Source organism: Sesamum indicum, linkage group LG1 (genome assembly GCF_000512975.1).
Source record: "Sesamum indicum cultivar Zhongzhi No. 13 linkage group LG1, S_indicum_v1.0, whole genome shotgun sequence".
NCBI classification, from domain to species: Eukaryota; Viridiplantae; Streptophyta; class Magnoliopsida; order Lamiales; family Pedaliaceae; genus Sesamum; species Sesamum indicum.
Genome location: NC_026145.1, coordinates 842,149 through 868,160, shown reverse-complemented (window position 1 = coordinate 868,160; position 26,012 = coordinate 842,149). Strand labels below are relative to the sequence as shown.

At 33.4% G+C, this 26,012-nt stretch overlaps 4 protein-coding genes across 6 annotated transcripts in view; 3 read left to right on the top strand and 1 right to left on the bottom strand.

Moving 5' to 3' along the window:
• Nucleotides 772-4,858, bottom strand: LOC105161477 (serine/arginine-rich splicing factor RSZ22-like). Of its 3 annotated transcripts, none has more exons than XR_002287642.1 (7): nt 4,784-4,858; nt 4,376-4,479; nt 3,677-3,765; nt 3,159-3,375; nt 2,858-2,968; nt 2,024-2,211; nt 772-1,854 (listed from the first exon to the last, which is right to left on the bottom strand). XR_002287642.1 is itself a non-coding variant. In XM_020696192.1 (6 exons), exons 2-6 carry the CDS (start codon nt 4,462-4,464, stop codon nt 2,175-2,177), a joined length of 543 nt encoding a protein of 180 aa, XP_020551851.1. In that variant the 5' UTR covers nt 4,465-4,479; nt 4,784-4,858; the 3' UTR covers nt 1,917-2,174. The 3 variants fall into 3 exon arrangements, 1 of the variants encoding a protein (XP_020551851.1); XR_002287643.1 differs by having other exon boundaries at nt 2,858-2,959; XM_020696192.1 differs by lacking the exon at nt 772-1,854 and having other exon boundaries at nt 1,917-2,211.
• On the top strand, nt 15,618-17,120 carry LOC105161390 (probable WRKY transcription factor 11). Its single transcript, XM_011079098.2, has 3 exons — nt 15,618-16,352; nt 16,461-16,586; nt 16,693-17,120. The coding sequence occupies exons 1-3, from the start codon at nt 15,649-15,651 to the stop codon at nt 16,865-16,867; spliced, it is 1,005 nt and encodes a 334-aa protein (XP_011077400.1). The 5' UTR covers nt 15,618-15,648; the 3' UTR covers nt 16,868-17,120.
• LOC105161305 (exocyst complex component EXO70A1-like) lies at nt 19,916-23,154 on the top strand. The gene has a single exon (XM_011078979.2). It carries the CDS (start codon nt 20,662-20,664, stop codon nt 22,681-22,683), a length of 2,022 nt encoding a protein of 673 aa, XP_011077281.1. The 5' UTR covers nt 19,916-20,661; the 3' UTR covers nt 22,684-23,154.
• The window catches only part of LOC105161127 (pentatricopeptide repeat-containing protein At5g10690), a 12,298-nt gene continuing 10,487 nt past the window's right edge, over nt 24,202-26,012 (top strand). The window contains exons 1-3 of the mRNA XM_011078759.2: nt 24,202-24,557; nt 24,798-24,980; nt 25,856-25,988. Of these exons, the coding sequence (XP_011077061.1) occupies nt 24,309-24,557; nt 24,798-24,980; nt 25,856-25,988 (565 nt within the window). The 5' untranslated portion in view covers nt 24,202-24,308. The remainder of the gene's footprint in view (nt 24,558-24,797; nt 24,981-25,855; nt 25,989-26,012) is intronic.

The window sequence follows — 26,012 nt, the reverse complement described above, 5'->3', positions numbered from 1 at the left end:
TATCGTCCAATTGCCAAATTTAAGAAACAAATCTTCTCAACAAACACCACACTTAAATAATTGCGTCTACCATACTTCAAAACACAGGCGCAAAGGATCAGACCCACAGCTAAATCCAAACAAAAAGCCACAAGTCTGAAGCCCAACGCTGAAGCAATAACCCTGACAGCGAAGTTCAAAACAAGTAATACCCTGTTACATGGAAGATAGCATTATTCCAACGCCAGCAACATGCCGGCCACCAACTGACATCAATATGAGATCAGGGCTCAAATAGTTTAAGTTTATAATCCTCAACAAAAAAACACACCAACCATTTGGGGACATGTTTGCACATTTGCATAGACTACCTCAGCATATTCCTTTTTCCTTCCTATTCCTAACTGCGTATGTATTCCTAATTCCCAACTAGGGGAAAATTTAGGACATATAAGATTTCCAGCCTCACCGGATGAACAAAACATTGTCCAGCAGACAATGGTAGGGTAAAGGTTACGTAAAACAGATGCCGGTTCAAAGTCCTACTGTTACTGGCGTCCAGCAATGAAACACAATAGCAAAACTCTAACCCCTCAGGCAGGGGGGGTTGAATGTTGTCCATTTGATCCATGATACAATTAAAGGGGTGCATGGATTATATCAACCATAGACAAGGAAACATTGTGAAAGGATTATTTGGGCTACGACATTCTACTGAGACCATAAGCCTGGACGTATGCACTTTTGTATGGAGACCGAAATGCACATTTCATATCCAGTTTCTTCAACCCATTTCAAGAATTCCAAGTATATGCCCACTATTGTAGGAAAACCAGTTACAATACATAATTGTAATATACAACGTTGATGAAAATACAGGCCGAGTCACTTCAGACCCAAAATATGTTAGATAAAAAAACATTCATAATACAAAATATTTGCACCTATCCCAGCTTCTTGCATTCAAATAATAGTCACCTTCCGCAAAGGTGTAAGCTGAAGTTTCAACCAGCTTACCCAAATATGACAAATAATACTAAAACATGAAAAGATAAGGCAAGAAAAGTGAGGAGAATACAGCAAATACAAACAGTAACTGAAAACAAGCCATTTTGTATGATGCATGAAGGCATATTGCAGAGATCATTTTCAAAGTTATCAAGCTTGGACCTCAAAGGGAGAAACAAGAGTTGGACACCATACGGAAATCATTTCTCTTTTTTATGAAAAAAGAAAAATCCTAATCAATACCACTTGAAAGTGACTCAAGTAGTAGTGACAGGAATACCAACAAACCAAAACAAGTGATTCAGAGTCATATTGAAACTGGCTGATATTGAGTTCTCCAGTTTTGTTTTTCATTATCAATTTCCGGAGAAAAAGGTTCAATCTGTTCAGAAGCATATCACATAAAACAAAGAAATTTAATCCTTCAACAAACAAGTTTTCAGAAAAAAAAAAGAAGAAGAAGAAGAAAACTGATTTTGAACTCAACAAACATTACTCAATTTTAATAAGGAATTAATTTAACCTTCAATTCTCATAAACAAAAAGTAGAGAACAAACCCATTTTGGAAAAGGAAATCCTTATGGTAGTTCAAGGAACAGGTCAAATGGTGACACTTCCATGTAATGGATTAAGTACCTGCCAGAAGCGTGTGTGAAGCCGTTCATCATCCTTAAATCTAATCAAATACCATAACTATTTGAGGAGAGGCGCATCATAGCCGCAGACATGCAATGAAAAGAAGCATCTAGCAGAGAAGCCAGCTGGGATCCACAATCATTCAAATTGAAGATCCCACAGCAGGGCAGTGAAGGTCGAAACCACAAGTGCAGAAGCACAAAACCAATGAAGCAGTACCAGGCAGACACCTCGACACAAAAACAAAATCATAAACTCTTAGCAATGTTCTTCATAAGTTTCCAATAGAAGATATCAGCTAGGAATTTCATATCGATATACATTTAAGATGTTATGAGAATAGTTCATAGGTAAACTCAAAAGCATTACGGGATAATAAGGATAAAGTGACAAACTTACTACTGAAGTAGTAATGACACTCAACCAAATCCACGAGTCGTAGCTGAGGGCGTCGCCCCACTTACACAGTCGTTAATAAGTCGAAGCATAGTAAAGACACAATTCGAAAAACTTCTTCATAGATTCAAATGTCCTAATAATGGATCCAAGCTCAACTCCTGCTCCTGCGTCTTTCTCTAATCCCATTTCTGCATAACAGATACAAATGCAAATCAAATAAGAAGGATAGCAATAATATGACCATCAAAGCACAAACAAATTAAATACCAGCACTCATTTTCCTACCACCAGAGGATACTCGGTAATAGTCAGAGGCCCAGAAAATTAATCAATTTTAACGCCGACAAAACTATAATAAGCACTGGAATATTAGGGTAGATGCTTGGCAATTTCCAGAAAATTAGCGAATTTTAACTCCAAAGATTAGTTAGCTATCGACCGTAGTGAAATCATACATAACCACTAAAAGTCCTAAAGTTGCGCCAAACACTATCCTCCATGACTAAAACATACTCAAGCATTCATGTTTCTTCAAAGGTGGACTGCCTTAGAACCTGCATATAGTTATCAAAATAACAAAAGTATAGACCCCACATTTCCCCAGGGGACTATTTATCTTCTAAGCAAGTGACTTGAGTTTCCACCCACTAAATGCATACAGGTTTGCTCAACTACAGCAAAATTTATATTGCCACAATAACTAAACAGCTTTATTCAACCTGTTCTAGAGTTTTCTGCATAAATATTAAAAACAAAGGAGCAATTCTATTTATAAGTTTATTAAAAAATTAAGCATTAAAGGACGCATTTCAATTGGAGAGAATAGGACTTCACCCGTTCGCATATGGCACCTCATCCCGTCCACGATAAGGCGACCTGCTGTAGCTGCGACCTCTGGGTGACAAACTGCGACGTCGAGGGGACCGACCACGGGGACTGTAACTCCTATGCCAGCATAGCAATAGAATTAAGTAAAAAGAAAGTTGACAAGAGACAGGTATACATTAAATCAAATACTCGATTTACATATTGCTTTTTACTCTTCTCCCCCAATTGTAACCATAATGTCCATTCGTATTGTTAACCATTTTCAATATCAAGATTCTTTTCCAGTCCTCAATCTTTTAAATTTTACCTTCGACCATAACTCGGGCTCCGGCGATACCTAGGTGGGGTGCGACTCCTACGCCTTCCGGAACCTCCTCGCATTCGACATTCACGGGCAAAATGACCGGGCTCACCACATTCATAACACTTTAAATCAGAACCAGAACGTCCACGACCCCCACCACGGCCACCACCACCTCCACCTCTGGAGTTGTGTGATAGCTCAACCCTCCATCCATTTTTACCTGTTCAGAAAAAGGAGATATAATCAACAAAAATACTAACACCAACTGCAGATTTAATTGAATGAGTACGAGCTTTGGAAATGAAAATGCAAAAAGAAAACAACAAAAAGAAAAGGAACATTCAACAGATTCAGCAAATATGTGATGGGAAGATGTTACGACATTTCATATTGGAATGACTACATTCAAGAACAGAAACTAACTAGAAAAACAAAAGAGTGAAACAACAAAATAAAGCTGCGACTGATAAAGTTATAGAACAGCAAGTGCATCAGTAAACGAATAATATCAGCAAGCTAACCATCAAGTTCCCTGATGGCATCTTGGGCATCCCTCCGGTCATCAAAGTCAATGAAAGCGTAACCAGGGGGTCTTCTGGCAACCCACACACTGCAGAAAATATTCAAACAAATAAGCCTAACATAGTTTATCCTAATAAAATAGATGAAGAAATATTTCTAAGACAATATTTGCATGACATTTCTGTTAGTATAACCAGAACAAGAACATGATGCTGAAAACCCATCTTTCAGCTGGACATCCAACCTGTCTCCATTCAGTAAAAGATTGTTTTACATTTCTGAACCATGTAAGAATGCTTGTTTGAATCAGAACCATATACATTTTAAAAGTTGATGTAAAAAAATACATTTAAATGCCATGACTCATGAATTTGGAAAACAGAATTTAAGCTGAGTAAAGAACACACAAGAAAAAAGTACCAAATAATCAGCCCAAATAGGTGCATCATTGTAAAATATACACATCTCTCCAGTTACAATGAGAACGATTGGTCTGTGGTAAGAACAACAACTTACGTGCAAACACCAATTGCAACATAAACCACAAGAATTTCTAACAGCAATTCCCCCTACAAGTCTGGTAAATACACCATATCCCGAGTAAAACAGGTAAATAAATGGGTTAGTAGCATATTGCCCTCTCATTAATTTGAAATAAATAACCAAAATCCCTCTCCCCCTATGTTACTATGATTTACCTTCTGATAACTCCAAACACGCGAAATTCATCCTCGAGTTCGCGTTCAGTGACTCGCGGATCCAAGTTTCCAACATAGACCCTGGACATCTTGATCTAAAACTCCTGTGGAAAAGCGCGTAACAAGGGATACGCAGAATTAAAAGATCAAAACCTTAAAAATAAAAAAAATAAAAAATAAAAGCGAACCAATTTGAAAACGATTCAACAAACAGCTTGAATTTTGTTTACCAGAAAACAAAACTAGAGATCGATTAGGAGATAAAATTGAATCTGTAATTGAGAATCATAACTAAAACATATACGCACAAATGTAACCTACAGATCCATAGATGATTCACTCTTACTGAATGAACAGCAAACCAAGCAAGATTTCAGTTCAAGATAGAGAAGAGAGAAAGAGAGGAACCTGAAACCCTAGTTGAAGCAAAAACCCTAGCGGCTGGTGTAGTAGTCGGATTAAGATCCACAGGCTTAGCTCTCCTGGCTCTTTTAAAACGGTCACAGTACTTCATGCGTAATTACCATAATACCCCTCGGATATTTTCCTTGATCTAAAAATATTTGAATTTGATGAAAAGGATTAAAATATAGAATTTCCCTCAATATCAAGATAAGTTTAAATTTATAAATATTTCACAAAATATAATTCAAAATAAGAGTCGAAACATATTAATATCATCAAAGATTTGAACTTACTGCATTCGAATCCATTAATCCAAACATAAATAGAATAAATCAAGGCTACATTCCCTCAAAATCGGTATAATTATAAATACATCTTTATTGTTCTGAAAAATTATTAGTCTCCCTTAGTTCTCTATCTAATTTTTGTAATCAACTGATTAAAATATCATTTTAAATTATAATTTTATAAAAAAAAAATTAAAATATTTTTATGAACTAATATACCATATGGATTATTTATTTTACTCACCCTCAATTTTTATATTATATTTTTTCAAATAGCTTTTTTAAGAAAAAATCAATAAGGGCAAAATAGTAATATTGATCTCATGGTCCAGGAGCTACATATGTATTTTTTACTTGAAAATGGTATTTATAATTTTTCAAATAATGAAGCCAAATATCAGGGGAGCTAGTTTATAATTACACTGTAAACTTACAACCCTTTTTTATGGGAGATACTTGAGAGTTTTTGCAAGTTCTCTGCTCCATTTTTATTTCAACCACAACGTTATATAGGTTTGCCATCGGTTTCCTATCACCAAAGGGTAATTTTGAGATTTTTTGGAATTTTTTTTTATTTTATATTTTTTCAAAAAAGCATAATATTCAACAATGATATGACTTTTATTGAAATAGCCAGGACTTGGTAAGGATGTAAAGGAAGTATGAAATAAGTATATTTAAATTCTGAATCGAAAGGAAATTAGCACTCAACAAGCATAAAAAAAAAACCTTGATATAAAACAAGTTGTTATTGTAACATAGAGTAAAATTGTAATCACGAAAATTTACCTTTTAAAGTTTTTTCAAACTTTTTTCCTCCAACTGTATGCTCACGCAGAGGCCAACGAGATCCCATTTACATCGAACACACACTGCATCACAAGGCGCTCTACACCAAACATTACTAGAGGTAAGGTATGTGTAATATATGAGACTTGATTATATTATTAGCTTAGTATTTCAAATTCAATAGGACATTGCTTTAGTTTGAAACTAATTAAAAAAAAAAAAAAACAAGAGAATAGAGAGAAAAAAATAGGAGAAAGGGGGCGGTCCAGATGATAAGAGTAATCGAGGAATATTGTCTTTTGTATCATATACAAAGTGACATATACACAAACTTATACACTTCACACACACATAAGAGACATTATATGTACAAGTTATATGTATGCATATATACATTGCATGTCAAGTCAGAAGTATGTACAATGGGCTACATACACACATAAACATTGGCTTATTGCACTTAATTCAAAAAATAAAACTGTAGACTTGTGTTTCTATTGAATTTAATTTAGTTAATTCCGAAAGTCCAATTGAGATTCATTTATTCTCATAAAGAATTCTACCCATAGCCCAATAAATTAATTCTATCAAATATTTGAGTCTAACCTCAATTATTTAATCTCATTACATTTTCAAGTCCCGAACTCTAATTAATTAATCTTATTAAATAATTAATGCGATCCAATCAAATTGATCTTATCAAATTAACTGAACCAAACTCAATTTTAATTAATCCATTAAATAAATCATGGGCTTCCCATCACACAGGTTCTTATATTTAAATGATCACATCAATTAATCTTTCGATTTAATTTAAACACTTTAAATTAATTCATTTCTTCTAAAATTAACTTTACTACTTCTTGAGTGGTATTTTGTGTGCCTATAGGATCACATCAACTAGATTTGGGTTTGCGTCTAACAATGGTCCATGATCTTTCCATGGCCATTGAGTGCTATATGGGTACAATCCTTCCATCAATCATCTCTTGGGCTTAGTCTAGAGGCATTAAATTGGTCATCGATTTTCATCATGAACTAGACATATATACTTAATATTTTCATTGTGTTTATCCACTTTATCAACATAGAAAACCACTTTTCTATTTGATCATCCGTTGTAGATACACTCTCGAGAGCATAATACACATCAGAATATATAGGAGATCGCTATCATTTCATTAGAAGCGATGGACTCGCTCTTGGAACTCACCAGTCTTCATACATGTTCTGACTGTACAGGAACAAGGCTTATAATAACAATCATCGTTTGACAGGTCCTAGATAGAGTCATCCCACAATGAGATTGCGCAAAACCTCAAGTTTGAGGACTAAATCCCATACTATCATAGCAGAGGAGTTTAATTCATACTGACCAAGCCACATTTGTTTCCATATGACGACTCCTAACGATTTAGTTCAACTGACAACCTTTGTCAACCACCCACTAAAATTGCATAGACGTTATACGTCTGTCACCGATAAAATATGACACCAATTATATGGATGAAATATTTGGTGCAAGTCTCAACAAAATCCTAGATACCCATTATTGGGATTCTCGATTTAGAAGTTCCAAATATAGCCCTTGAAAGTTGGTTCCAAAGTTGTCATCAAATGCGCACTCCAATTTTATTAGTTGATTAGTGATATGCAGGTTTTGTTGCAATGTATAAAAAATACAGGAATAAGAACAATAAAATAAAGCCGAATAAATACTTACTCTTATTCATTTAATTCAATATTACAAAGCGAAAATAAATTATTTAATTGGCTTTCTTATCACTTATCCAACACTTTTTAGGTATAAAAATTAATGGGGGTTACAAATTTCAGTCATTTACTGTCAAATCCGGTAAGGTTTTTGAAGGCTTTTAGGCTTCGAAAATATTTTAAACGTTGATAGCATACTTTAAGTATGATAATTGTATTTAAGTCTAATAATTATAAACAAGTTCAGAAACCTACTCTCAGATTACTATTGTTTATTCACTTGCATTAAGCACCACAAAATCAACCATAAAACGCATGGGGTGACAAAATGTGTTAAGACGCATGGGGTTCAATCCAACCCAAAATCTTTTGGGTTGGGTTTGTTATATTTTAAAATGGGTTGATATGAGTTAGAATTAAATAAAATTATATTTTGTACGGGTTGATAAGAGGTATAATATGGATCTTAATGAGTTCAACCCATAAATTAAAATACCAAAAAAATAAAAAAAATCTACCATTTTCTCTTTCCCCGTATACACATACTCGCTCACATCTCTCTCACGCACACACAAATACGCTCACAACTCCTCTTGCTTCGTATATACACACACTCTCACATCTCTCTCTCACACACAAAAAATAAAAAAATAAAAAAAATCTCACAAGTCTCTTTCTTCATATACACACACACACACTCTTATATATATCTCTCACACACACTACCCTCTTTCTCTCACACTCACATATAAAAAAATTTTCTGAGCAAACATAAAAAACTTGGTTGCATGGATTGGTTTTCATTCAAGATGAGCATTCAAAATGTTATGTATTATTTTGATTAAATGTAGTATTTTGTTAAATATTTAGTAGATCTTTTTTTTATGATTTAATAAAATATTATTATTATGTACTAATATATACCTTAAAATGAAAACTAAAAATTAAAAAATCCTTACCCTAAATTTAATACATGATCTAAGACCTACCCTAAATTTAATCAGAACCATAACATCAAAATATATTCCTGAACCCTAATCTAATAATTTAAATCTCCAACACACACAAAGTCAACTTTAATGCCAACTTTGTCTCTGTTTTTTTTTTTGTAATAATATGTATCGTTTACTTTTTGTTTTTTCTTCCTTGATTTTGGGATTGGTTATTTAAATTGAAAGCTGACTTATGGAGCAAAATGTCAACGCCCCTGAGTGAGTTGACACCTTCGTTAATATATGTTAATTATCAACTTCCAATTTATATAATTAATCAAATTATTATTGCACTATATTAATACTCACATAATGGTTGGACGTGAATTTTATTAATTAAATTAAACCTCATTAATTAAAATTCTAACACAAATCGGCTTTGGCTAAACTGAGCGACTGAGCCAATTATATGGCAAATGCAATATACTTGTAGTGTAATTGGTGTATATTTTGAAAAAATAATTGATTATGTAATAAGTGTGTCCACTTGTTTTGTAATTGATTTGATCTCTTTGAACTTAATTTGAGTAAGAATTTTTTAAAAAAATACTTAATAATAGTTTTTTTTTTAAAGCATCGTGGTGCGAAACGTGAATTTTAATTTTTTTTTTTTTAGAAGAAAAGTGTGGACCAAATGTTGGTGGCCATTGATTTGATGGAGATTAAAACCTAAAAATGTCAACGCTTTCTCACTTAATTATCATAAGTACTTACTTGTTACCTAAATTATGACTAAGGCTTAGTTGTCGTTTAAGGCTAAGTTAACCTAATAATCGTTTTCAATGATGAAGCTAACCACTTTAGTCTATTCAATCTTTTTTTTTTCTTTTTTTTATCATTTGTGTTTAGTAGTATATTAGTTTTCGTGTCACGTCGTTTTTGTATGCATATAATAAATAATTTTTTACAATTTAAAATATTTCATAAATAAAAAATAATAATACAAACCGACACACCGCATTTCAAAAAAAGAAAAAAAAAACAAATTATGTGTACTATTGATACAACCAAAATTTTTTTGCGAAAATGCAAGCAACCCCTTGTGATACTGCAAATGAGCAAATTATTTACCAATGAAAAAAAATAGCAATTTAAGTTACTGTAACTTTAAACAATTTACCTTTTTAAACATGGAGGTAAATTACTTCATTTTAAAAAAATAGAGAAAGTAAATTGCTAGTATCTTTTTAAAGGGAATAATTTGCTCATTTGTAATATCAGAATAAAGTAAATTATAATAAAACCCGAAAAGTTTATATCGTGATATCGTAAACTGTAGTTTATAAAAGAAAAGGCTTTTTTTTTTAATATTAATATAGAGGAAAAAATGCAAGCAACCCCCTTGTAGTATCGAAAATGAGCAAATTAACTCTTTATGAAAAAATAAATAGCGATTTACCTCATTATATTTATTAAAATAGAACAATTTACCCTTCTATGATTTTTTAAAATGAAACAATTTACCTCCCTGTATAAGGAGGTAAATGCTTCATTTTAAAAAGTACATGAAAATAAATTGCTATATTTTTTTCTATAAAGAATAATATGCTCACTTTTAATATCACATGGGGATAAATTGATATTCACCGTTAATATAGATAAGTAATTGTAGTTGAGATTTGAGTTGATGCGTTGTCCCACTAATAAAAGAGAATTAGGGCTAATTGAAGTGGTAAACAGCAGGCCTGCAATTTCCATGTCAGTTGCTTTAGTTGCACGTGACATCATTTGCAACTTGATGCATCCAAACATCAAATATATATATATATATATATATTAATTTTGTTAATATATTTTTACTTATAAACATTTAACATTAATTTATTTATTAATTTTAGTCAGCTATTCATTTATTTTATGTGGTTTTATTTAATTTAAATAAATACAAAATTTAAACAAACACATCGAGTTTGTTTTAATAGTTAGTACCCTTATTTGCATATAATATGATGTAATAGTTAAACTCGAACATTGGTTAATTTGCTTGCAAAAAATTAAATGAAAATCATAATTACCCCAAATTGACTTATTGTAGGTCAAACAAACATCTTTTAACAAAACTACAATTATAAGGACGAAGATCTACCTCCTCACATGCATTAGCGTGCGGAGATGTATAAGGTAGTTTGATTAGAAAAAAATATTTTGATCTGCAATAAGTGAATAGCAACTGATCGATGAAAAATACGGTTTTTTTACATAAATATTATTGTGCTGATATCAGCAAATTCGATGAATTTCAACTAATAGAGTGATTTAGTTACTGAATGTAAACAAAAATTGGCGGTACTGAACATAACTTTGTTCAAACTATATAGAATTCAGATATAATTACACAAAACCTCAGAGGAACGGGATAATTAGAATGAAAATTCAAGTCAACAACAATGAATATGATTTTGTATAAATATCTAAAAGATGGAGGAGTAAAAGTCAAAAGTTGGCCACTTTTTTTCTTTTTAATGTTTGAATGAAGGGATCCAAAGCCATATTCTCATCAACCTTTAACTTTGGTCCAACCACTTTCTCAATATTTCAAATATACTACAAACAAACTCTTAGTCTTTTTTACCCAAGTCTTCTTTTATTATTTTGGGAATTTTAATACAAAAAATAGGGATAATTATATTGATTTATGATATTTTATGGTCTGTTTACACAAATTATTCATATATTTTAGATAACCACGCATATTTTATCCAAAAATGTTAATATTATTTACACGAACCACCCTTACTTTTTGAAAAATTAAATACACACCCTAAAACAACATCAACATCATTGTACAAACTACTCATTTTTTCTTACTGTCTTTATGCAGAAGCAGGATTGATTTGTATAAATATACTGTAGGTCACGGGGTGCAGATTTTGATGATTGGTTGTTTAGAATTAATTTTGATTTGCATTTACACGAATTAGTGTGAAAAAAAAAGATAATATTTTTTTTAGTAAAATAAAAATAAAATCCTTCAAATTTGTGGGAGTTATGATTTATATTGGGGTAAAAATTACAACGGACCCCCATGAAAGTTGCCATCATTACGATATTTTTTTATTATTTAAAAAATTACAAATACTCTATATCTCCATCGTAATAATTTAATAGATGATTGTGAGAATATTTTTTTATACTGCCATTAATTGCGAGAAAATATTTTTAATTTATTAAATAATAATAATATATTTATAATTATAACAAATCTGATTGGTAAATTACCCATTATATTACAACGTCCCAAAATCAAGTTGGAGAAAAGTCTGAAGTTCCAAAACCTAGGAGGAGAATCAAGTGGTGGTCTGGTCAACCATTTCAATTGGTCCAGTCAAATTCACGCTTTTACTTTTTTGAATCGAATGGGTAAATTAAAAGTAAATTATGAATTTACAATTATTAAAAGCTGCAGGGCAGCTATCAGTATATTAATCTTCAATGTCCAAATAATAATTTAGGCTAAAATGTATAATCTTCTTATATTTTAAAAAGTCGGCTAAAATTTTTTCTGTGTTTTAAAAATAGATAAATTTTTTTTTTAAATGTAGCTCAATCGCCCTTTTCCGTTGAATATAGCTAACGGTGTTAATTTTCTTTTACTAAATAACTGTTATAGCTTTATTTAGTATATATTATTTTATATTTTAATAATCTTTGAGTCTATATTGATTAAATCAAAATTTTTAGATTTAATCAATTAATTTTAACCATTGAATCTTAATTTTTTTTAAAAAAATTAAGAATTCATATTTTACTAATTTTAAATATATTATAAACAAATTTAATATTTTAAAAAATAAATTAAATAAAATTAACCCACCCCTCCCCCGCTGGCCTCTCCACACTCCCAGCCCATCGCCACCCTCCCCACCCGCCACCTCCTATAGAAGCTCACTCACTAATGCTATCCACATGGCAACATATTACAGGTGATACGACATTGGAACCTCGAGGGTGACAAAAGCTTTGTGGTCAACACCTTGAGTGCATCGTGACGGTTGATGGGCCTCGGTTCAATCGTACGGTTCAGAAAAGGTATACCGGCTACGGAGGGTTTTCTGGGCAAAGCAATAGTTGGTCAACCTTTGCCCATGTGATATGTCTCATTTCTAGTCAGCTTTTTTTATGATAGTAATTGTCAAAATCTCCAGAGTCTTCCTTGTATTTTCATTATTAATTACAAAAAATATTATTACTCTTTTGCACCAATATTTTTGTTAAATTTCAGATCGATCCCTATATTCAGTACAAATAAGATTTCTCAACAAAAATATTTATATAATTAATTTTAGATATAAGTCGGTTTAACAAAAGATATTGATAATTGGCATTTCAATTGAGCTCGATAATATTATTGATGTAACTTAAGTGACTTATATGTCTCACAGTCTCCTGTCCCTAAAAAGGTGCATTTCAAGATAATATTGTACGGCTCATATAAAGTCAGATTGGATAATTGGCATCGTCTGTGGGACGAGGTCATGTGCCCATTACAAATTCATTGCGCGGGAGTATGATGATATAAACAAACGTTTTATACGGATTGCAGACGATGAATTTGAGTAGTTTATAGACTCCAAGAACTTCACTCTGGCAGCAATGTGTCTTTTAAAGACAATATCATAAATTTTATATAAAATCAGGACAGACAATATCTCACATAAATGGAGAATAGATCGAGTTGCAAGTCACATTGAATGTTATAATCTATGTTGCATATGCCAAATTTCATTTGTTCGAGTTATAACAAAAAAAATTGTTATTTAATAACATATTTCAATTTTCATCGGTATGTACATATTAAATGGAATTGAAATTACACAATAAACCACCAAAAATTCAATTAATCCCTGTTTATGTGATGATAGACTTTACAAGGGTTAAATATTTTTTATTGTAAAAAAATATATATATATATATAATTTAAATAAAACATATAATAAAAATATAAGAATCGCGGGCGTAATCCATTACTCGCATTTAATTTTTTTGTTAAAAAAGTGACCATGTCGTGGATTGGAACCTTGACTTCTTTTTTTTTTCGTTTAATTCGATTTTATATAAAATTCATTTTTAAAAACACATTAAAGTTCAAAAAAATCATAATATTAAAATTGTATTAATTTAAAAAAATACAATGAACTATAAATGTAATAGTGCACATTTTTTTTATACAATTCTAAAAAAATACAATGAATTATACAATTATTGTTGACAACCCCCACGGGCACATTTGATTGTGTAGAAGAATCTCTTTGTTGGACTTATTGCCTTTCACGCATTTACAGTCAATCCATCTCGTTGTGAATACATAATGTTTGTTTTCGATCAGGGCGTGTAGATATACAAATAGTAGTGACGTGGACCAACTTAAATTCCGGGACATCCCAATAATTTTTGGAATGCACAGGTTCAAATCACTTAAAATATGTATTCCTGTAAGTCATTAAATCATAATAATCTTTCACCATTGATGCAACATTAATCATGTATGCTGTGCATATCTTTTGAGCTTGACTGCAAGGGATACCAAATTATGTCCACTTGCCGTATGAACATTCTCGATTTGCAATTTTGACAACATGTGTATTGAATCCATGTTCATTCTGACGTCTTGTAGCAACCTGAATGTTATCTTGTAGCAACCGAGGCTGAATGTTGAAACTGATGGTATTTGATGATGATATGCTCAATAGAATTTTATTGTCAACGTGTGAATATCTTGTATGCAAAATCCGTCCACAGTTGGCTGTGCATTACACTACTCTTTGCTAATGTGGAATATAGTTCTACAACAATATCAAGTTGGTTGGACATTAATCCCGGTGGTCATGATAATGAGGCATAAAATGAGTCAATACAAAATGGGGGCGAGAAAATTATATAGTTTATTGTATTTTTTACGATTGTATAAAACTATTATATTTATATAGTTCATTGTATTTTTTTAAATTAATATAATTGTTAATATTATAATTTTTTGGACTTTAATATATTGCTAAAAATTAATTTTATATAAAATCAAATTAAATGAAAAAAAGGAGTCATGGCTCCAATAAACGACATGGTCATTTTTTTAAAAAAATAAATTTTTAAATATAATCCGCAACTCGTTATATTTATTATATATTTTATTTAAATTATAGTTATATATATTTTTTATAATACAAAAATAAATATACTAAAAATATTAAGCTTACTTTTAGATAACATATACTAAAATATTATATTTTAATTTTTAATATTATCTAAAACTAAAATATGAAATAAAATTTGTAATGATAAAATTCATATGATTATATTAAACATTTATTTAAAAAACATTATCAGAGTGTACTAAATTGTTAATTAAGCTTGTTATTTGACGATATAAAATAAAATAGTAAAATAATATACTTTAAATATTTGAATAATGAATAATTGAAAATTGAGGAACGAATTGGAAGAAAAGAGAATGGACAAAGGGTAAAGTTAAAAGTAAAATATATAATATCTTATATATTATATAATAATATATTTTAATATAAATAATAAAATTAAAAATATATATATAAAAACCAATTTTCAATTGGGTTCAATCATGGAATGGTGGAACAAAAAACTGATCAAAACTTATATTTTCTTTTAATAAAATAAAAAACCAAATCAAAATTCTCATTCAATTTTCACCAACTCTTGCCCTTCACGGAGAAACTCAATCATTCCTAACTCTTACTAAATCACAATTCGACCCCGTGCGAAACTCTTATTCTCACATAAGCCCCCATGCCGTCACCATTCAGAAAACCTCCAGAAACCTTCTTACCGGTGGTACCATACGCTTCAATGGTTGCACACGATGCTGGGAGAATCAATGATTAAACTGGCAATATCAATTCCACCAACTGGGTCCCACTCTGGCTAGTTTTTTCAACAGAAACAAAAGGCCCATATTTTGTTCTTTTTCTCTGAATTTTCAAAAAATCAGATCTTGGCCGTTTGATCACATTCCAAACTTTGACTCAAACCTGGTGACCCGGTCACCCGGTGACCTAACCCTTCCATATATTCCCCTTCCCCCCATCCCAATCCCATTCACAATTTTGCCGAGGAAATGGCCGTGGAACTGCTCGGCTACCCGAATCTCAACGAGCAGATGGCGGTTCAAGAAGCTGCATCGGCAGGATTGAAGTCGATGGACCATCTAATCCGAGCAGTTTCCCAGCAGAATCAGCAGCTCGACTGCAGAGAAATCACGGATTTCACGGTTTCCAAGTTCAGAAAGGTGATTTCGATCCTAAATCGGACAGGACACGCCCGGTTCCGGCGCGCTCCTGTTCTGCCGCAACCTGAGTCTCCGGCGTTGGCTCAGGTTGGGTGTCCTAACCAGAGAACTGGGTGTACTCAACCTCAAAATCCGGATTCTAGGCTTGACCAACCTCGGACGCTAAACTTGTTCGCTGTTTCTTCCGCCACGGCGGAGGATGGAGTCCCGCTGGCCGCTCAGCCGTTGACGCTTAATTTCACCAAGCCTTGTGCTTCTTCTGGGAAGGATCAGAGTGAAGTTATGGGTAAGGACGGGCTCAGCGTATCGGCGTCGTTATCGATATCGGGGAACTCTTCTTCGACTTTTGTGTCAACTATTACCGGCGAAGGCAGCGTATCCAACGGAAAGGGTGGATCTCCGTCAATGCTTCTAGCACCGGTGTTCACCGCCGGTAAGCCGCCGCTGTCTGGCAAGAGGTGTCGTGAGCATGACCACTCTGATAACATCTCCGGCAAAACCTCCGGTTCTTCTCGCTGCCACTGCAAAAAGAGGTGTGTATTTTTGAGCTGATTAATTCAAAAAATTATTGATTAGCTTATAAATTATTCAACACCAATTCGATATAAGTTTAGAAAACTAACTGAAATTCGAATTTGCAGAAAACATAGGGTGAAGAGAACGATTAGAGTCCCAGCTATTAGCTCAAAAGTTGCAGATATTCCACCAGACGAGTACTCATGGAGAAAGTACGGTCAGAAGCCAATCAAGGGCTCGCCATATCCACGGTAATCACGATGCACCTTCACTAATCACTGTCCGTTAACAGATCTTCATTCTCCACACATCTTCTGATTGTATTCGCCAACTAATCCACTAATCCAAATGCTTCAGGGGTTACTATAAATGCAGCACTGTCAGAGGGTGCCCGGCGAGGAAGCACGTGGAGAGGGCTAACGACGACCCGACGATGTTGATCGTGACCTACGAAGGGGAGCACCGGCACACTCAGGTTGCATCGCAGGAGATTCCCGCCGCAGTTGTTGGTGCTGCCCAATTGGTGTTTTGAGTCAACATAAGGATTGAATTGGAAAAACGACAATGAGCTGAAAAAGGTGACCTTTTGTAATTTCCAAGTAGTTGGAGGGAGTTGGTTGAAAAGAAAAGCAAAAGAACCCGGGGCCAGAGTTTGGAATCAAGGGATCGGAAGGGGGTTTTCTTGTAAATTTTGTAGGAGTAGGGACAGAATCAGCAAAAAGAAAAAGTGTTTGTGGTTTTCAAGATATTTCTATTTACTTGAAATGAATAGTAGTTGATGAAAATGACTTTTTCTGTGTTTTTGTGCATAGGATTCGCAATTAAGGAATAGAATAAGGATAAAATTGAGAAAGTCAAAAAGACGGGGGGGGGGGGCAGTTATAAAAAGTTGGAATTTGGGGCGGCAACGCATAACCAGATAACTATACCATTTTTTATTACAGTGGGTGTGACTCGTCAGAATCCAAGAAAATTATGGGGGTACTTGGTAATAAATAATTATATTATTTTTTGTAATTAAATTTAAATTGAAATAGTTTTTAAGATTCGGCGGATTAAATTAAATTTTTAATTGGTAGAATTCTACATATTAATTTATTTTTTCCTCAAATACTCCAATTTTAATTTTAGCTTTTACAAACTTAGATTAAAATTGAGAAAAGCAAGAAATCAGTTACATGATAGAGCATATGTAATATTATAGTAATTACTGAGTTCGCGCAATTCACGATATTTAATATTTTCTCACCCAATACATAAGAAAATTTTAATTTATATGTTTGATTTGGGTGAAAATGAGAAGTGAAAATAAAAATGAATAGTATAAGAAATAGTGTGGAGTTTGATTAGCGGAAGAGGTAAAGAGGAAATAAAACTCATGCATGTGAAACCTCTTTGAAATTCAATTTTCTTTTCATTAAAAATTAAAATTATAAGGCTAAAAAGACAAATATATATATATATATATATTAACTATTCTCCTTCCTCCTTCTCGCATATAAAATCATAAATAATCGCTAGAGAAAAGGTAACAAAAATGCTGAAAGTATACTGCATCGAAGTCAACGATAAATATTTTTATTACTAAAAATATTATTGCTCTTGTTTGATATATATTCTTGTTAATAAGGTTTTTAAATTTTTTGATATACTAAAATTATATCATATAATATTAATTTATTTATATACTAATATAAAATGAAGAAAATGGTTATTTACCAAAATTAAAAAAATACAGTATTTTTCCTCAATCTATTTTTCTCGTACCAAATAAGTGAAAGCATTTGAGATTTACATTACTTTCAATCATATCAAACAACTTAAAAAAACTATTATTTTTTTAAAATATTAATCATTTTATCAAATTATTATATATAATTAAAAATTTAATTTTATATATAGTGGTGCAGTGTGGTTTTTGACTGTCTTTTTAAGTTCTAAATTAAAATTAAATTAATAGTGCGGTGCAATTTTACTCTAAATTTAAAAAATAATTCAATTCGATTTGATTAGAGCAAATTTAGACGATTTTATTTTATTTTTATTATTATTATATCACCCTTACGTGGGAGGACCACATGCTAAATCCAGGTCTAATGTTTTGGAGTCTGGGTCTTCTTGTTTTTTGTAAGAGAGGGCCGGTGCCCATCTGAGCTACTGGATGGACATGAGAGAGGGGGTACTTACACCGCTGATGTTTTTTTGTAATTCAAAAAATTATATTTACTATTTTTGATATTTATTTTTATCTAACAAATATATTCATCTGTTTGTTGAAATTCATTAAATTTGTTGATATTAACGAAAAATTTGAATATGTTTACCTCTCGATTGACTTATTGATCACTTATTGCAGACCAAATAAATTTTTTTTTTCTGATCAAAATACTCTTAAGAGGATAGTTTGATAATAAAAGATTTGTTCGATCTGAAATAACTGAGCAATAAGTCAATATAGATTTTCATTAAACTCTTTTGTTAACATAAATAAATCCAGTAAATTTTTTGACCAATTAAGAAGTCTATTTATTAGACAGAAACAAATATTATGAGTATTAAATGTTATTTTTTAAATTACAATAAATCAATATATAATTACACTTAATTTCAGGAGACGACAATATAATTATCCCTAACAAAAATTTATTAGATTAAATAGTTATGGCCGTTAAGGAAATATTTCTATGGATTAGAGGGTGTCGAGCTACACGCCTTATAAAATATTTTTTTAATTTATAAAATATTAGATTTTATTTTAAAAATAACATCGTGATATATTTGGATTTAAATAAAATCGTGAAACTTATCATATATGTTACTTATGACGATTGTGTAATGATCATGATCAGAATTTAAAGAGCGTGTTAAAATTTTAAAAATAAATTAATTTTTTTTAAAGAATTTATAAAATATCAATATTTTATAAACTACGAAAATCTTATAAAAATTTAAAGACTTTATAAACTCTCCTAAACACCTTTTAAAAATTGGTGCACATGTTTTCACCTTTTTATTCTTTTATTCCCCCTTTATTTCTTTCAGTACTTAATTACTCTTTCACAATACATAAAAACATTGAAGAAGAATTATAATTATGGTAATTATATTTTTTTATTTAAATTATACTTATTTTTATATATATATTTTTTATTAATTTATTATCTCAATTTTATAAAATTTTGTAAGTCATCGTTTTTCGATTGATCTTTCCGCCCAAAAAAATCATTTTTCAATCAAAATTCGTAAATCAGTGTATATGAAGTGAGTAAAATATTATCATTTGTATTTTCCTTGTTAATTCAAGAACCAAACATGACATAAAAATTAAAATCGAACATTCTCGCTTCAAGATCGTCCATAAATTTAAGAAACTCGAAAATAAAGATGTATTTCAATTCATCCACCTAAGAAAACAAAAAAGAGGTAGAGGGCACTTTGAATTGAAAATCACAAACTCAAACATATTTGTTGGATTTACATTTGAGAATCCAAGAACTAAAACAGCGTACAATTTTCAAAGTTGGATGTATAAGATAATTTTGTGTCCAAATACTCGTATTCTTGGATTAAAATATTTGCGACCGACATGGTAATAATTCGAGAAACTCGATCGGACAAGAAGTTGGTCGCCATTAATTCACCCTCTTTCTGATCTTCAATCCATTATTACCACATGGGTTTTGATACTCAACCATTCTTCTTTTCAGTAACTGCAAAATTGGCTAATCATTTTTTATAAAGAAAAGAAAAGAAAAGCAGTGAAGTGAAGAACAAAACACCAAAAGAAATTGATTTATTTTTTGACCGTGGAGCACTTTGGCTGGATTCATTGGACTTAAGCGAGCAGCGTTGGCAAAAAAGAACATACTTTTTCAGTTCCCGATTTAGGGTTCTTCTTCTTCTTCCCTCTTGCTAAGCACATGTTTTGAGTCATCGCATTCTTGGGATCAAGCGTGCAGCGGTGTTTCTTGGTGGGTTTGTGCTGATCTCTCCTATTTGAAGTCGGTGTACTTGTTTTTTTCGATCTTGTTTTTGTCGTTTGATGTTTTGAATAGCGAAAAGAGAGGAGAAGTTGGTTTATGTTAGAGGGTTAGTTGTTGATTCTATTGGGTTGTTGGGAATTCTTGATTCTGATTTTGTGGTCGAGATTTGGTGGGGTTTGGTGAGGGGAGAGGATGGGAGTTGGTTTTTACAAGAGCCCAGATTGATTTACTTTAGTGGGTTTCAGTTTATAGTGGAATGAGATTGAAGGTGTGAACGGATTAGTGTTTTTGCTTGTTGGTAAGATTAATTTGTGTGTTTTGTCTGAAATTAGCACTGGCTGTAATGGATAAAGGCATTGAGAATTTGGTGTCTGCTAGGAAGTTGTTAAAGGCCAGTGTAGAGAAATCAAAAGCTCTGGAGTTGTCTTTGGAGAAAACTGGGCCTAGAATGGATGAGATTAACCAGAGATTGCCGTCTCTTGAAGTGGCAATTCGACCGATACGGGCTCAAACCGATGCTCTTAGTGCTGTTGGTGGGCATATTAATAGAGCTGTAGTCCCTGCAGCTGCTGTTCTTAAGGTTTTTGATGCCATCCATGGCCTTGAGAAATCGTTGTCCGATCCTCAGTTGGATCTGCCGGGGTATCTTGGTGTGCTTAAGCGTCTTGAAGAGGCCTTAAGGTTTTTGGGAGAGAATTGTGGGATGGCGATTCAGTGGTTGGCTGATATTGTGGAGTATTTGGAGGATAATAAGGTGGCAGACTCACGGTTTATCTCGGGTTTGAAGACGGCGTTGAAGAGTCTTCGGGAACTGGAGGCTGGTGAGGAGAAGGGTCGTCTTGATGGTGGGCTGCTTGAAGTTGCTTTGGACAGATTGGAGAATGAGTTTCGTCGGCTGTTGACGGAGAACAGTGTTCCGTTGCCTATGTCTTCTCCTACCTTGCCTGGTGAACAAGCCTGCATTGCGCCGTCGCCTCTGCCAGTGGCTGTTATCCAGAAGTTACAAGCTATTTTAGGGAGATTGATTGCTAATGGCAGACTCGACAATTGTATATCCATTTACGTCGAGGTCCGGAGTTTAAATGTTCGAGCAAGTTTGCAAGCGCTTAATTTGGATTATCTTGAGATATCTGTCTCCGAGTTCAATAATGTGGCGAGCATAGAGGTTTATATAGCTCAGTGGGGCAAGCATTTGGAGTTTGCCGTGAAGCACCTGTTTGAAGCAGAATACAAACTTTGCAACGATGTGTTTGAGAGGATGGGTTTGGATGTTTGGAAGAGTTGTTTTGCTAAAATAGCCGCCCAAGCAGGAATTCTTGCTTTCCTGCAGTTTGGAAAAACAGTCACAGAAAGTAAGAAGGATCCAATTAAGCTACTCAAGTTGTTGGACATTTTCGCTTCCCTAAGTAAACTAAGATTGGATTTCAACCGACTCTTTGGCGGAGACGCCTGTGCTGAAATACAGAACCTGACAAGGGATCTGATCAAGAGGGTGATCGAAGGGGCCTGTGAAATTTTCTGGGAGCTTTTGGTGCAGGTTGAACTGCAAAGACATGCCCAGCCTCCCGCAGATTGCAGTATTCCTAGAGTGGTTACTTTTATCACTGATTACTGCAACAAACTTCTCGGGGACGACTATAAGCCAATCCTAACACAAGTTCTTGTCATCGAGAGAAGTTGGAAGCATGAAAAATTCCAAGAGAGGATCCTTGTTGGCGAGCTTCTGAATTTAGTTAAAGCCATTGAGCTGAACTTGGAAACATGGTCCAAGGGTTATGAAGACGCGGTTTCGTCCTATCTATTCTTGATGAACAATCACTGGCACTTGTACAAGTATCTGAAAGGCACGAAGCTCGGTGGGCTTCTCGGAGACTCTTGGTTAAGCGAACATGAACAGTATAAGGAGTACTATTCTACCATATTCCTGCGGGAAAGCTGGGGCAAACTTCCAGCACTTTTAAGCAGGGAAGGTCTGATTCTATTTTCTGGTGGGCGTGCAACGGCCCGTAATCTGGTAAAACAGCGACTGAAATCTTTTAATGAAGCTTTCGACGACATGCACAAGAAACAATCCAACTGGGTAATCCCAGACAAAGATTTGCGGGATAAAACATGTCAGGTTATAATTCAGACTATCGTGCCTGTCTACCGGAGCTACATGCAAAATTACGGGCCGCTGGTCGAACAAGACCCAAGTGCAAGCAAATACGCGAAATACACAGCTCAGTCGCTGGAGAAAATGTTCAACTCTCTTTTCCATCCGAAACCAGCAAAACAGGGTAGTTTCAAAGTGAGGCAACCAAGTGGTAAATTCAACAACGGGGTTGTGGATCAGTATCAAACCTCCCCAACTGCTGTTAAGTGATTAATATGTCAAAGTCCCGCCCTCCCGCCTCCCGCCTCGTCATTTAAATGATTTGCCAACACCCTGTGTATATATAGGCTTCCTTGGATGTCGTTGACCATCATCGTTTTCCAATTTCAGATACAATAATAGAGTGGTGGCACTCGATGCTTTTGAGGTATGGTTACATGAACTCCTAGGGGCTTCGTAACACATCGACTTCCCAAAGACACCACGAACTGCTCCGTTTTCGCTCCCTGGATCTGTAGAGGAAATTCATAACTGTATCTATTCATTTATCACATATCTTTCTTGGCAACTCTATCACTAGTTAAGTTGCAGTGCAGATTGCTGTTATCCCTGTTGCTGCCTGTGTGCTTGATTAGTGTTATTCACTGTCTGGAAAGGATACGAAAACCATAGAAGGCTATAGCTGTAAGAATTTCAAGCACAAGTTCAATTATCAAGAATCAAACAGTCCTATGAACAACACTTAACTGTCTTTTTGCACATATCCTTACTTGCCCATTCTCATCAATCAAACACTTAACCTAATCCTTACATATTTACATTGGTATATTTATATATTACAAAATATGATATATTATTGAAATTTTATATTTTTTTTAAATCCTTTTCCTATCATATTAATGATATAAATTCATCCAAAATTGAAGAAAAAATAATTCCGTGCTTTGTGTTTTATGTTAAATTTTGATTTATTATTAATGGGGCATACTTTTTTTACAATAGAATTATTTTTTGTGTAAATTTAATTCATTAAATCACAAGTTGGCTCAGATAATTCAACTTTTCATTCATGTTTTATTAAATTTAACCTAAATTGAATTAAGTCCAAATCTTGCTTAACAATATATTCGATTTAATTAATTTTAATAAGTTAATTATGAATTTTTATTACGTGGGAAAGTGTTGGATTTAGTTACATTTGAACTCTTTATGATTTGAAAATATACATTTAGTAATCCTAATATTTATTTCCGTCGGTAGATATATCAACTCGTTAGCAAAATTCATAGAATTTGCTAACATCAACAACAACAACAAAAAAAAATGAATGAAAAATCATATTTATCTTTACGTACTTATTGTAAGTCAAATATTTTTTTTTTAAATTAAAACTAATATTTTAAAGGTGAAAATATAGTCTAAAGATGTATAAATATAGTAAAAAAATATATTTGTTGACCTACAATGAATTTGTAATAAATATAATTTTTCATTGAATTTTTTAGCTGATGTCAGCAAATTTCATGAATTTTACTGATAATTGAATCTGATTTTTGGATGAAAACTAACACAAACTTGAGGATAATTATCCCTTTAAATTATAATAAAGAGGGGATATTATGTTATTGAACCTTGGACCATATAATTTGGTGATAATAATTAATTAATAAGAAATATAAAAAGAAAAACTAGTAATTATATTTCCATTATTAGCTAAATTGTTGGGAAAGTCACGTGACAAAATATATGATAATATTTCCATTATCTAATAATATGTTGGGAGATTTCTTCTGTCCCACATTATCTTCTACTTGCCTCCATATACTTGGCTGCTGAGCCTACAATTCTTGTGCCTCAATAATGGCTGCTTCTTGAATCTCGATCAACCATCGGCAATGGAGATGGTGCTGCAGAACCTGCCGGTTTATGGGATTCCACCGGTTCTTTTGTCGTCGCCTGCTTCCTTGTCAGTGTCGGCGCTCTTTTGCAGTACCACAACTCCTCCTAGGCATTTACGCAAACACCGTCCAACCAAGCTGCGCAAACGGCCGAGCCGTGGATCCCCCCCGTCTTCCGACGAGGTGAACCTCAAGTGGCTAACGTCTCGCGTCGTTCGGCTCACTCGGCGACGACAGCTTGCTAAGGTGAGTTCTGTTGTTTTCTTGTTTGTTATGTCCTTCATACTGTGAGACGCAATTAGCGCTTTCTCTGCAGCTTAATTCCGCTTTGTTGTCTTAGTGAGTGGTTGAGTTTGATGTTTTGATTCAGGGGTCTCCAAAATATAGTAAAGATTCATCTTCATCAAATTAGATTTTTGTTTAATACTACACTAAATACTGAGCAGGTATATCTAGTGGAATAACTTTGCTTTGTTATTGTTTTAGATATTTGAGGAAATAGAGATTGCAAAGAAGCAGCACGGGCAGCTGAACACAATCGTCATGAATGCTGTAATGCAGGCTTGTGTCCATTGCCGAGACATTGAATCGGCTCTTAGAGTGTTTGGTGAAATGTCAAAGCCTGAGAGCTGCGGGGTTGATGATGTTACCTATGGTACACTTTTGAAGGTATTCGAAACTTCCACTGAACAATGTATTTTGTGGTTGAGTATGTCAGGTTTGGGGATTATCTCTGTTATGTTTGAGACTAGTAAAATGTCAACAACAATATTGCTTCAATGCTGACCTTGCGATGTAGGGTCGGAACTCCCTTTCTCATCATCATTGGTGGTCAACAATCAATTATTGGAACTCCTATTCTCATAATCAATGGTGGTCAATTATTTTGTTGATTACATGGCCATTTTGAGAAACAGCCTCAAGAATAGTAGTTAGGGATGTACTGTTTTCGAAATTATATATTTTTGAAGCTTTTTTGTTGTCTTTGGAGTGGCATGCGTACAGAAAAACATTTTAATCTGACAGTGTTGGTTTACAAGCTTATCTCCTCATTAAAGTGCTTGGAGATCGAACCATAGAGGACATTCTCACCTTGTTAATTTGCCTAGTATCCATTGATATGGAACCTCTGAAAGATGGAAGAAGAGAAGTGGTGAAATTAGATTATAATTTATATCCTGGTGGTTGTTAGTTTGACCTGATTATCCATTGGTTGTCAGATATTGCCTTTTGCACTTTGGATGGTTGCAGAAGTAAAGAGGTTGTGGGAGATTCTGGAAGGTGTGCATTGGATTATGTGGAATGTTAAAGGAAACAAACCCCTTTCTATAGTCCTGTAATTTGCATGCAATTGACTGTCTGTAATCAATCAGAACTGGATTACAGACCCGTTTCTCTAGAATAAGAGTAGACATTCTTATCTCAGATTCAGACTTCTTTCATAATCTCCGTCTTCTTCATTTCTTGGTCGAGAATGCATTTTCCACGAAATTTGGTGTAAAAGATGTGTCTCTTTCATGTTAACTGCTTCTTCTTCCGTGAAGGGTTTGGGCGATGCCCGGAGATTTGATGAAGCATTTCAAGTGCTTGAGTCTGTGGAGCAAGGTACTGCTGTTGGTGGGCCACAGTTGTCTGCAGTACTTATTTGCGGTCTCTTGAATGCTTTAATTGAATCAGGTTAGGTTTTCCACTCAAAATAGC

Coding starts and splice junctions, on each gene's coding strand:
- LOC105161477 (XM_020696192.1), bottom strand. CDS start 4,464: ATGTCCAGGGTCTATGTTGGAAACTTGGATCCGCGAGTCACTGAACGC. Junction 3,376..3,676: donor TGCCATCAGGGAACTTGATG/GTTAGCTTGCTG, acceptor TTTTCTGAACAG/GTAAAAATGGATGGAGGGTT. Junction 2,212..2,857: donor GAGGTGCCATATGCGAACGG/GTGAAGTCCTAT, acceptor TCTGTTATGCAG/AAATGGGATTAGAGAAAGAC.
- LOC105161390 (XM_011079098.2), top strand. CDS start 15,649: ATGGCCGTGGAACTGCTCGGCTACCCGAATCTCAACGAGCAGATGGCG. Junction 16,353..16,460: donor CGCTGCCACTGCAAAAAGAG/GTGTGTATTTTT, acceptor TCGAATTTGCAG/AAAACATAGGGTGAAGAGAA. Junction 16,587..16,692: donor AAGGGCTCGCCATATCCACG/GTAATCACGATG, acceptor CAAATGCTTCAG/GGGTTACTATAAATGCAGCA.
- LOC105161305 (XM_011078979.2), top strand. CDS start 20,662: ATGGATAAAGGCATTGAGAATTTGGTGTCTGCTAGGAAGTTGTTAAAG.